The sequence below is a fragment of the Amblyraja radiata genome, chromosome 22 (genome assembly GCF_010909765.2).
Source record: "Amblyraja radiata isolate CabotCenter1 chromosome 22, sAmbRad1.1.pri, whole genome shotgun sequence".
In the NCBI taxonomy this organism is placed as follows: Eukaryota; Metazoa; Chordata; class Chondrichthyes; order Rajiformes; family Rajidae; genus Amblyraja; species Amblyraja radiata.
In genome coordinates this window covers 31,801,028-31,814,058 of record NC_045977.1, presented here as the reverse complement: position 1 = coordinate 31,814,058, position 13,031 = coordinate 31,801,028, and the positions used below count along the sequence as shown (strand labels likewise).

Genomic DNA, 13,031 nt, shown 5'->3' with positions numbered 1-13,031 from the left:
AGCACCATTTTTTTCTGAGGTTTAAGTTTTGGAACTCTCCCTCAAATGGTGGAAGCAGTGTTCAAATACTTTTAAGGCAGAGATGGATAGATTATTGACAAGCAAGAGGCAATAAGGTTACTAGGTATTGGCAGAATTATATATTTGAGATTGCTATCAGATCAACTGTGATCTTATTGATTGGCAGAGCAGGCTTAAGAGGCCAATTGCCATGCTCCTGCTGCCAATCCATATATTCTATGTGCACAAAAAGTTGGAGTAACTCAGCGAGGTAGGCAGCATCTCAGGAGAAAAGGTATACGAGACGTTTTGGGTCGAGACCTTTTAGACTGAGAGTCAGGGGAAAGAGAAACGAGTGATAGAGACTCGGTTGGGGGGGGACACAAGAGATATATATGTCTGACTCAGACCAAAGAAGGGTCTTGGCCCGAATGTCACCTGTTCCTTTTCTCCAGAGATGCTGTTTGATCCATTGAGTTACTATAGCTTTTTGTCTATCTTCGGTTTAAACTAGCATCTGCAGTTCCTTCCTACATATTCTATGTGCACATTCATCCAGGGACACCAGATTTTGAAGTCTCACCCATTTTCTTTGTGAGAACAGCTTGCTCTGAAACCTTTGAATCTCTGCCTCTCATTGTTCTGGCACTGATATATCTTTAATTATTTCTGCTTTGCCTCTGTGTCATTGCATAAGTTGTCCTGACCTTTATGCCCTTCATCTGCTTAAGACTTACTGACTTTTATGTCAACTGGCATTATTTTCCTGTGATTTACAATTGTCCATCTTACTTTCCTTTTTACCTCTTTCATTTTGCTGTGTTCTGCCCAGTTCTCACTTAAATTCTTCAAATGATTTGTATCATACACCTTTTTTTGTTTTATTCTCTATGTTCTGCCTCCTTTGTCATCCAGGGAGCTCTGGCTTTGGTTCCCCTAGCTTTGACCTTTGTGGGAATGTAAGTAACTTCTTCTCAAAGCACCTCTTTAACAATTTTATTTTCCATTCCCGTTATATCTGCCACATGACTTGGCCAGATTTCCCCCTTGGTTAGCCCTCCTCCATTCAAGTTATGATTTAGATTGAGAGGGGGTAAGAAATAATTTAAGCCTTTGATATTGTTTATAGTCACACGTCCACATGGCTAGCCATGAATTCCGTGGAATAGATCCACCAATACACTATATAAGGTAAAAAAACTACGGATCAAGAAGGTTCTCTTGAACAAATCTTAGTAACTCCTCCTTTACTCTGCCTTGGTAATTGAAGATTTGTGATATCTTTACATGCATATCAATCTGTTCTGGTGATTTCCTTTAGCTTCCTCTCACAATTTGCCATTTACAGAATATCCCCAAAAGCTTCATTGCGTCCTCTTCCTTAACTCATCGTTGACTCGCTCAAGGGTGACCCCTCTCTCCTGACAGCGTTATTGTGACAACTCTTCTATAATTATGTTTCAGTGGTATCACCTTGCTTGCTTTTCTGCACATCTGTATCCAGAATTCTAAAATGTCCTATTCTACTTTTTTTTTTTCCAAGCCCTGTGTCAATTATTGTTGCAGCACCACATTTCTCGCATCTCTATTTATGCCTGCAGCTCACTTTGTGCATTATACATTCTTTCTAAACCCTCGATTATCTTCTCAGTAGACTCACTTAATTTGCTCGAACCCAAGACACTGCTGTCATTCAAACTGCCACTTCCACTCCCTTATGTCACTTGTTCCTCACTTTTTCTTCTGCATACTGGTACCTGTCCTCCTGCCGACTTAGTCTTATGGTAGAAACACTCTCTCAAATTTGGCTAATGTTGATACTTGAGTCATGGAATTGGATGAAGGGAGAAATAGAGCACAGAACTGGGTTAAGGAGCTTGAGAGTGCAGTACTGGGTGAGAGGGCATAGCACTGGATTGTGACTTCAATAGGACAAAACGGTACAATGCCTTGAATACAAAGAAATTAGGGAAATTAGCCACATTAATATTATTAGCAATGTAGAGAATGAATGCAGGAAGCTTTTACTGCCATGCTGATTTTCCTTCAGAGCCATATTTTGTGGATGATGGGGCACCAGTATCAGAACCTGCATGTTATCTTATTGTCCCTCTTTCCCCATTGAATTGTGCATTTGAAATCTGTTTTCCTTCCATTAGGTTTGAATGGTGTTTCTGGAAGCATCTGGGATCATTTTGTTAGTGGGAATTTCTCTCCCAGTCCATCCCCTGTATTCAGTAGTAGTGCCACAACCACCACCGCTGGCTCTAGCAACAGTGAGCTCACCAGAGTGCGGAGAGAACTTGAGGAGGCAAAACGGAAGATCAAACAGTGGGAAGACTCTTGGCAGCAAGTGAAGCAGGTGGGTGTGAAGGGGGTAGCCATGCATTTCCAAATCTTTGGAACAAGTTCTTTAGAGCTCTCCTTCCAACCAAATGCTGCAAATTACTAGGAAATAAGTCATGAGATTGCACATTTAGTAATGAATGTGTTTGATTTGCCTGAATGGTGGGAAGAGAATGTAGAAATGTTGTCAGTGGTGGGATGACTCATACTTAAGAGAGACTTGCATGGGTTTTATGTGAGTCATAATGTCTTCTCAATCTAGCTTATCTGTTGTTGTGATCATGTGTATCTTGGATGTGTGCTGTTGCTATTACGTGATTCCATGTAATAAACTAAAATTTGGTATCCTTTGTAACAAACCATGTAGCCAAATGGCTATAACTGAACAGTTAAATGACAATAACTGAACAACCATTCTCATTGATACCATCACACCAGAGATTGACTTTACATTAGTGTTTCTGCAAGTGTCTCACTGAGATCTTTGCATTGGTAGTTCTTTGCTTCAGCCAATAATTCAATTAGTGAAATGTTGCTTCTTCAATCCCAGATTGAATGGAAAGATCATGAATTCGTGTTGGGCTGTGGATACAGCATTTCTCAAAAATACAGTTGCTTTTGAGGATGAATTAAAGTTCATTAGAGTTGTGTTTTTCTTCCTCTGCTTGTTTTATGACATTGTTTCTGTAATCAGGCATGTGATGCGTGGCAAAAGGAAGCTCAGGAAGCCAAAGAAAGGGCGAAAGTGGCTGATACCGACCGGCAAGTAGTAATACAACAGAAGGAAGAAGTGGATAAACAGCTAAAAAAGCTTCAAGAGGATTTCGATGCTTTATGTCATTCTCCAAACTTTCCCCTTCTTAGAAACTTTGGGGACATAGACAAGCTTCCTTTACCTAAGCTTCATTCTATACAAAGCCAATTACGTGCTGATTTGGACCTTGTAGATGGGGTGAGTTGGAACTTGTATTTAGCATGTAGAAAATAAAGCCGTAAAGTATATACGCCTAAAAAAAAAAAGCCTACTGCACTAATCCATTCTAACTTTGAAAGTACGTTACTTTATTTACCAAACTAAGAATTTGGGATCCAAAGTATGACTGATTCTTTACGTAGCAGGAAACCATCAGTTTAATCTGGGATTAATTCGCTGATTTCTAGTCAACATATCACTACTGGGACAGAAGAGAACACATGGAGTTCCCACTCCATATTGCTATATAATTGTTGGAAGTGTGTGTTTGATTTGCATGCGTGCATGCATATGTGGCATTTTGTCCTGTATTGAATAGCACTTGCACAAATAATGAAACCCTGGCAGTGAAGAAATAACCAATGAATGCTGTCTTAAGGACTGCACCGCAGTGGGAGTTAGCAACCTGTGTGGAGTAAGGCGATGATAATATCCTGTTTTAGACCAAAACCTTGTAATTAGCTACTCATCTTTTCCCTTGTGCTCAGAAAGTGGAACCTGAACAATGAAGAATTTTATTTTGGTTACCATCAACTGAAAATCAGACATGTTATTTGACCAGACCTTCAGGCCATCGGGTTCCATTAATAGTAGGTACACAAAAATGCTGGAGAAACTCAGCGGGTGCAGCGGCATCTACGGAGCGAAGGAAATGGGCAACGTTTCGGCCCGAAACGTTGCCTATTTCCTTTGTTCCATAGATGCTGCTGCACCTGCTGAGTTTCTCCAGCATTTTTTGTGTACCTTCGATTTTCCCGCATCTGCAGTTCCTTCTTAAACACAATCCATTAATAGTAGGACTGTGATAGCTTGTTGAAAGTTGAGGGGATGGGATTAATAGATATTGAGCTTGTAATGAACAAGAATATTTATTGCATCTTAACTGCATGGTGAACAAAAGTTTTGATCTTTTTTTAACAAGCTTAAAAAACTATGTAGAATGTTATAAGCTTGGCAAAGAAATTGCTATATTCAAATCACAATTTATTTTTCATTCAATACAGGTAATATATCAGCTCCAGTCGAAGAAATGCATTGTATGCCAGGAACGTGACCGTTCTATATTACTCCAGCCTTGCCAGCATTATGTCCTCTGTGAGCACTGTGCACCTAATAAAATTGAATGTCCCTATTGTAAAACTAAAGTAATGAACTGGTGATGAATATATTCCAGGTACATGGAACTAGCCTTTTGAAGAACGACTACACTATTCTAACAAATCAAAGCTGTAGTGCCCTCCTTCATATTGGAAATATTTAAAATTACGCAGTGAGTACATCCTACCCTACAAAATACAGCGTTTGTTTCTGTATTTATTTACTAATTATTTTAATACATATAAACTCTTCTCTTTTCCCTGGGAAAACTTGCAATATGCATCTTGGTAACCCAGTTATTCACAGTAACTCATTTGGTCTTTTCTTGAGCACGTTTAGCTATACAGTTTGCTTTAGTCTGACTGACGTGCTTTTTAGACTGTTGCTGCATTTCCATCACTTCTGAGTTTACAACTGGACCCTTACCGCATGCATTCAGAAAGAAAAATTGAAGTAAACTCTAGGCACTTCAGATATCAAGTTCTAGTGTAGGATCGACTTGCTGTGTGTTTCCAATGAATACTGCATGCACAGCACTGCAGCTTTAGCATTTTTATGTTCTAGTATTTTACATATAAAATTTTAAAAGAAAAAAAAGACTAGGTTATGTGAAGAGGTTTAATTTCCTGTAAAGCACTTTGTTAACCTGGGTTTTTTTTCCGTTTAGAGGTTATAATAAATTGCTTTCAAGCTGCTTTGTAGTTTTTTTCAGAATATGTGATGATATAAAGCTTTGTATGTGTACTGTGAAACCTATTAATAGATATTTGGTATTCCAATTCTTACTGTTAAATCATAGTAAAGTGAACATTGTTAGATTTCCTATTCTAATTAAGTACAATTATAAATATTAGTATTGTGCAACTTGCTAGGATTTTTACATTTTTCAATTTATAAATTAAATGCAAACTTTTAATGCTTAAAAGGATAACCAGCAGCAATTTCATACAGGCACATATGCTAAACTAAGCAAACAAATAGTCTGAAGATAAGTTTGCTATTTTATATAATAAAATGAACCAGTCTTTTTTTTTTTTCTCCAAAGTGAGCTGTGTTGACCAGCTTGTGGTTGGAGATTTTGTAGCTAGCATCATGAAAGTTTTTAATGAGTTGTTTATTTTCTTCTCTGTTGGTGCAACTCCTAGCCTTGTAAGTATTTTAAATGATTATCTAATTTCTGGCCACTGTTACCAAGTGCCTTCTGCCTTGCCTAAATCTAAATTGCAATGACAACTTTTGTCAGACAGGCAAAGGTACTTTGATGTGAGATCTTTGCACTGATTATATATACACATGCGCGCACACACACACACACACTTTAAATATATAATTAATGCGAAAATACAGAACACCTTTCTCTTAACTGAAAAGAGGTAAGGTGCATAAAATTCAGGATGAAACCATACTGATATAGTGGATGTTTTGAAATTTCCACCACTTCTTGTTCTGTGATTTTTGAGTATACTGTTACTGGAGGGCTAACCATGTCCTCTCCTTTACATTGGTCACTTGATTGAACAGCATTGTTTGTACGTTATAATTAAGAATGAAAAAACTGACCTATTACTGTGTTGATTTAAATTATTTGTCGTCATTTCTTGTCATTCTGTATTAGAAGTCCATTGATAATATTGCCAACAAAGTGTTGAAATGCCGATCAGCGATGTTCACAGAAACTAGTGTAGTTGAGTGAATGGATCATGAAATGCCGTCATTCATGAATTGTGTACAGATCTCTGTATTTTTAAAATCTGGTTTGCCTTGGGACGTGAGTATTGCTAAGCGCCACATGCAAATGGTGAGAAGTCCTCTCCGTGCTGGAATATCCTTGCGACATAACCTAGGGAGTGCCATAAAAAATTGATAAAGTCCAGTTCTGAGTAGAAGCGAATGGTTATAGTCTTGAAAACTAATGTCACAACCAATCTTATTTAAACTTGCACCAGATCAGCTTGCTGGCTTAAAAGAAATTCAAACTAAGGCAGGAGCTGAAAACAATTTTTAATAATGTTAACATAACATGTAATCAACACAACTTTAATTCTCATTTGTCTATTATATAATTATGGCTTTATGCAAAAATCTTTAATTTATGTGAATATCAATTGTATTTTAAATATTGAATTAACATACCCAGGGGGGAAAAAAACCTTAAAAGCAGTCCGAATTAATTATTTAAATGTAAAACAAAGAACTGAAGATGCTGGTTTATACAAAAGATAGACAAAAAGTGCTGGAATAACTCAGCTGGTCAAGCAGCATCTCTGGAATAAAAGGATGGGTGACATTTCAGATTGGTGCCCTTCTTCTGACTATGGAACTGATTAGAGAATTAAGCGTTCATACCTCTGGGTTATTGGTATCTCAAGCAAATTTTGCTTGAGTAGCTTATAACCCAGTGGTATGAAAGTTGAATTCTCTCATTTTAAGTAACTTCTACCTTCTCTCCCCCCCCCCCCCCCCCCCTTCCTTCACCCTAGTTGTTTAACCAGTTCAACGGTTCACCATATTGTATCCCTCTTGAGATCACGCCTTCCATGGCCAACAGTGGCCTACCAGGCACCACCCTGCTTGAGGTCATTTGTGGCCGATTTCCAGTTCTTCATCACCCCACCCCCTAGTTTCATTCTGAAGAAGGCTCCGACCCAAAACGTCACCCATTCCTTTTCTCCAGAGATGCTGCCTGACCCGCTGAGTTACTCCAACACTTTGTGTCTATCTTAATTTAAATGTTCCTTTTTGGACTTAAGTTTACAATTCTCTATCAAGGGTGGGTATATTGTTGATAGTCTAGTGACCTAACTCTGTATAGTACTTTGAACTAAATGCAGTGGTTCAAGACCAATTTCATAGCACATGAAACACACTGCCATTAACCTTTCAGTGCATTTGTATGGATGCAGTAAACCAAGCAAATTGTGCTCTGGTACACTAGATTTGGAGACTGTTTTCATCGTGTCATTTAACTCGGGTTTGAATGTATATCCCTGAACAAATTTTGTATGCACATCAATGTTAACGTTCCAACTAATGGGAAATGCATCTCGGGTAATACAAATTTACCATGTGAAATTCATTTAAAATACCCATCTACCTAAACCTCAACCCCTCTACAAGCTCTAGAAGACAGGTATTGGCTATTGCTGGGCTATGTGCACAAACCAAACAAGCACTTGGCACTTTGGTGAAGTGTTATAATGGACTTCTGGATCACACGTAGTCTTTGCCAAAGAACTTTTCTGTATAGCAATTTATTATCTGTAGTTTTAACATGTATATACTAAACGGTAGCTCGTTCTAGGCAGAATTGCTGAAACAGTGACCAAAATTAGAAATTTTAATTCTGTATCGTGTTATCAATAAGGGAAAAAAGATTCCACTTTTTGTATTAAAATGAAGCTTATCACATGAAATGCTCTTTGATCACAGACTGCTAACATTTCTTTAAAAAGAATGTAGATTGTGTGGAGTCCTGCGAATACAAGTTGTATTTGGGGAAATATAGCAACTTCACAGAAGCAGTTCAGAATTTGACGTTTACTTTCATCTATTCAAGATTATTGTGAAGAAAAATTTTGCTTGGTATTTTTTTTTTCCAAAAGAAATAGTGGCCATACGCATCAATGCTTAATTAAATTGCTTATAAGAATTTTGTAGGTTTTTTGTATTGATACATGTTAATGGTTAAGCCTATTACATATTAATGCTTGTGCACTACTGTTGGCATTCATGAGGAACTATGTAACTAAACTCGTTCATTACTGCATGAACTGTACTCTGCCATCATTGCGATGAGAAAACAATGATGTTGAAAAACAAACCCCATTTATTATCACTTTGTGGCTGGATATCCACCATTGATGATGCGTAGTGTCCATTGCATATTTGAATTCATTCACTTTTGACAAACATAACAATTGGGCCAGAATCTAGTAAGTGGAAGGCAAAATGAGAGCTAATATAAATCAGTATTAAGAATTAATGTCACGTTAGAATAAGATTATCAATTAAGTCTAAAATTGAGACGCCAATTCCTTAACGGCCTTCTCAAAATACATCCATTAGCTGCCTTTGCCAAAGACCAGTAAAGATAACAGGAATGCCAGACTACTTGGTTTTATTGTTTTTGCCCTCCGTCACTTCAATCTTGTAGGTCAATTTTGCCACATATGACAATGTTATGCATAAAGCCCAATCGATTTGCTTAAAATTCCTAAGTGGAATATTTTGCAAACCTATGTTTCAAAGTTATGTCAACAGCCCGAACTTGCACTATCACCCAGATGCTGTACACATTTTCATGATATAGTGAGTGGTCTGTTCTAGTTGAATTCTTGTCCGACCAGCTATCGATGTCAAATCTAACTTTGCATTTTCTGTTCTTTGCATCCATGTCAGATTTGTACCAAAACTTGTGCATTACTGCAGCAATGAACAGTTTAATCACATTCTAAATCTACAGAGCACATGGGGATCAACCAAGCAGAATTCATTTCTATATCCGTTTCTTTCTTCCTAATCACTGTCAAAGCTATAAATGACAAAATATTTTACAGTATTTCGAATCAAAGGAGATGTATTCAGCAGAAACAAAATAGTGTGGAGGTGTTGGTCCGAAAAGTGCCCATTTGTCCCTTTCTTCTTCCCCCCCCCCCCCCCCCCCCCCATTTATTCTCTGCAAGAAAGGGACTAAACTGGGGCAGGGACCTAGACAGCTCCATTAGGTTTGGGAGATATCAAGTGATCCGAGACGGTGAAAGAGTATAAACTACTGCCTCACAACACCAGCTGACCACTTGCCCTATTGTTAACCCCACTACTTAGCACTATTGTTACTTCTGTGTAAGTGAGAACCAAATGACTTCCCATTAAAGCAAAATTGAAAATCCAAAGTTACAGTTGCAAAACATTTAATCAGAAACATGAAACTTTGGAACAAATAATACAGTGAACTAGTGTTCAAGTCTTTTTCTTAGCTCCATGTTGATAGTGAAACGTAATTGTACATACTAAATGTAAATTTTCTCTTGCCTGCACACTATACTAGATGTTAAATGTGAAGTATGCACAGAAATAACCCATGGAATAAATTGTTTGCATTAATGGTGCCAAATTGATGGGGAAGTGTAAATGATCAACAAAGAGCATTTTGAAAGTAACTTAGTGCCAAAACTGCCTTAAGAGCCACTCAACCATTTAATGCCGAATTAAGATGCCCCCTTCCCTAAGAAACCAATTATATTTAAAACATTGTCTCAACAATGTCACAACAATATTTTGAATTAAAAAAATATCTGAACGTTGTCTGCTGTCCTCTATATTGAATGGACTAAAGTAGAATTTTAGGTTCAGTCATTCAAGACCAGGAAGGTGGTACAGTTGCATGCAGTGTGGTAACGAACGAATTGCTGAAATTCCCATAGTGAGTAGCTTGTCATTTGTTGTACAACGGTTGAAATTAATCTGTCCCAGGCATGTGAAGTCACTGAATGTGTGTTGGTATACAAACTTATTTCCCCATAAAACGGTTAACTGTAGTGTGCAATGTTTCCAAAATAAATTAGCATTCTGCACCAGCATGACATATTTCAAGAGTTGTGAAGTGCAAGGATATGTACCAAATGCTTAGAAGGTAGGATTAGGTGAGGCCACACTGTACAATTACCACAATCATGATGGGCTGCATTACCAACTATTTTACGATTGTTTTTAAATTATAACAATCTACAAGTATATTTAGTTCAGTGGGATCTCGGATGGTTGATGTGATTTACCAGCTGTATTTCTTCAAGCGGGCTAATTTCGTTTTATTGAGACAGGAAGGATAAAGTTAATTCCCAATTATATTCCGTGCCATTGCCTTTATTTGATACTTCTCTTCCCTCTTCGTACTTGGAGCTTTTGCTACTGGTTAATTATCTGTTAAGAGGATGAGATTAGTGCAGTTCCTTCACATTGATTACATCCCTTGAAGAATTCATTAGCTGTGCTCACAGACTTTCCTGTCAGCCCCCAGCAGAAGTGCTGCAATTCAGTATGTGAATATGCTTGTATCCTCCCTATGAGTGATATGCTTTGTTGCTCCTCAGTAATTGTGTTTTAAGGCTCACTTATGGTAACACATGCTTCAGTACAGACATAATTTGCTGCCATTCAATAAAAGTATTACATTCTGTGGCTGTTGCAGTAATAATAACTATTTTCTGCAGGGTTTGCAAAATGATTTAAATTGTTATATCTAATCAAGAATACAAATTTTAATGTGCTCGGCTTTGATTTATACAAAAATAAATGATTATGGACAAAAATAGTGAATCAATAATAAATAGTGAACATTTTAATTTTGTATTACTTTACCCTAGAAATTTTAATTTTTAACTGCCGGAATTTTTCATTGAAAGAAATTGGATTTGGTGTATGATAGCCCATAATTGTCATATGGCAGATGTAGTGAGATGGCCAATGACAGAGCCTGAGACTAGCCATCTTGGACCTGACAGTAATAATGCATTGAAGTAAATGTATGGAGTAAAAGTGATTTCAGTCTTAAGATCATCATTTTACAGCAACATTTTAATTTCTGAGTGGGATTAGTTTCTATGTGAACACACTTTCAGAATCTTTATATGCAAGTTCCTCAGCCTGGGAAGAGCAATGAAATGGGAGGGAGGAAACTCATTTTCTCAGGGTTTAAGGAACAATCTGTAAACCATTCTGTAGCTGTCAAGCTGCAATTTTAGATCTGTTTATTTTGTAAGCACTTTGAATGGGAATAATATGCCATGAATAACAGGCATGATGGGCTGTTAAAAAATCCAGCAAGTGGGTAGTTGTGCCAGTTTTTGTGCACATCACCACTTAATAGAAAATGAAATACCCAATTAGCCCCTTCCATTTATACCCCAATCATAAATAATTGTATACGTCTCTTGCAGCATTTTTGTTTAAATCAAGAGGGCATACAAGACTGACCAGTCTCGAACTTCTTTACACGGGTAGCATACAGCTAAACCAGTGAATAGTTACTTTGTATCTGTACAAATAATTAATTCAGCCATCGTGTTCTGGAATTTTGACATTCGAGAAAATCGTAAGGTGCAAGAATTCAGTGACATTACTGGCAAAAATGTAGTAACATATCCCTGACTCTGTGATTTATGTATTGATGTGGAATAGCTCATATCTTAACTAGTGTCTAAATATTACTGAAATATTGTCTTGGTATATTAATTTTTGTGGTCAAAGCAAGACCTTAATTGAATATTATGGGAATTTTTTTCATTTTGTGTATTAATTTATGGAAGCCTGTTGTATGCGGTCTAGGTGAGTGTACACAAACAATGGCGATCTGAATGGAATGTTCTTATATAAGGTATTTATAAATGCATAATCATTTTACTCTAGTTCATTGTTTAAATTGTTAACACTTGTTAAGATTTTTACACTATAGCATTTATGCAGTGGTTTACAGAATTCATGGAATTATTTTTATTATCAATATGGGAATTAAAATAATTTTTGATCCTCAAATTGCTATTATCTTGTCTTCTGGACTCCTTTTATTCTTAAGACTTTTAAACAAGAAATAGATTCTGTGCGACTTCATCCTTTTTCACTCGTTTTATCCAACTGCCTGTGTTCTGCGCTGAAATTTGGGGTTCACTTGGCTGCTATTTTTTTTAAAGTCTAGTGAGTGGGTCATTGAGTACCTTATCCCCTCTTCACTAATGCAGAGCCGAACTTAGTTAAAACATTTAAGTGATCTGGTATGGTTAAAGACAAAATAAGTTTGGTTGACTATTCCGATACTGTACATCGATTCTATTCTGAGGGGGAGGGAATGACCTTTGCAAGTTTCCTTTAAGTCAAATTCCTCCATTTGAGGGGGCTGCAAGTATGAAACTTATATGAAGAACTGTGTCGTTCGATGCACTTAGTGATATGTAATCACCTTGGTGTATCCAATAAACTCCTTTCATTGTGGTCCTTTCAGCAAACTGATGCCAGCCGTAGACAGAACCAAACTGGGGGACTGGTATAATTACACTTGATGCCATTTTGTATATTTTTCAATGCTGAACATAATTAGGCAGATAGGAGATTTTCAATATAGCAGTTCAATCTACTAAACCAGATTGGAGGTGACAGCAGCTTCCAAAAGAAAGTTAAATAGTTGGGGGGGGGGGGGGGGTTCAATATCACATCAATGTTGGTAGCACCACGTTCTGCACTCTGGGGTTGAGATGCTAACGTAAGCATAAAAATACTGACACACCATACTGACTTTGTTCCATGAAGCAAGTAAATGCAATGGTATATGTAGTACAAGAGCGAATACTGAAAATTCTCTAACATCATATAAAAATGTTTTTTATGCCAATCATACAGCATGGAAACAGGCTTTTCAGTTCTGGTACATGCTCACTATTATCCCTGTCATAGCTTGGTTTATTTGGCCCACATTCCTCTAAACGTTCCTATTCACCTACTTGTCCAAATTACTTTTAAATATATATTATTATACCTGCCTCAACTACTTTCCATGGCAGTTCATTCCACATAGCAACTTCCCTGTGTGGATAGTTGCCCCTCCCATTCCTATTAATATTTTCCC

At 37.3% G+C, this 13,031-nt stretch overlaps 1 protein-coding gene across 6 annotated transcripts in view; it reads left to right on the top strand.

Moving 5' to 3' along the window:
• unkl (unk like zinc finger) overlaps window positions 1–11,947 on the top strand; it is a 79,682-nt gene extending 67,735 nt beyond the window's left edge. For all 6 annotated transcript variants that reach the window (XM_033040932.1, XM_033040931.1, XM_033040930.1 and 3 more), the window contains 3 exons: window positions 2,160–2,362; window positions 3,041–3,298; window positions 4,324–11,947. In XM_033040932.1, coding sequence (XP_032896823.1) covers window positions 2,160–2,362; window positions 3,041–3,298; window positions 4,324–4,479 — 617 coding nt within the window. In that variant the 3' untranslated portion in view covers window positions 4,480–11,947. The remainder of the gene's footprint in view (window positions 1–2,159; window positions 2,363–3,040; window positions 3,299–4,323) is intronic.
• Window positions 11,948–13,031: the final 1,084 nt, after the last annotated feature.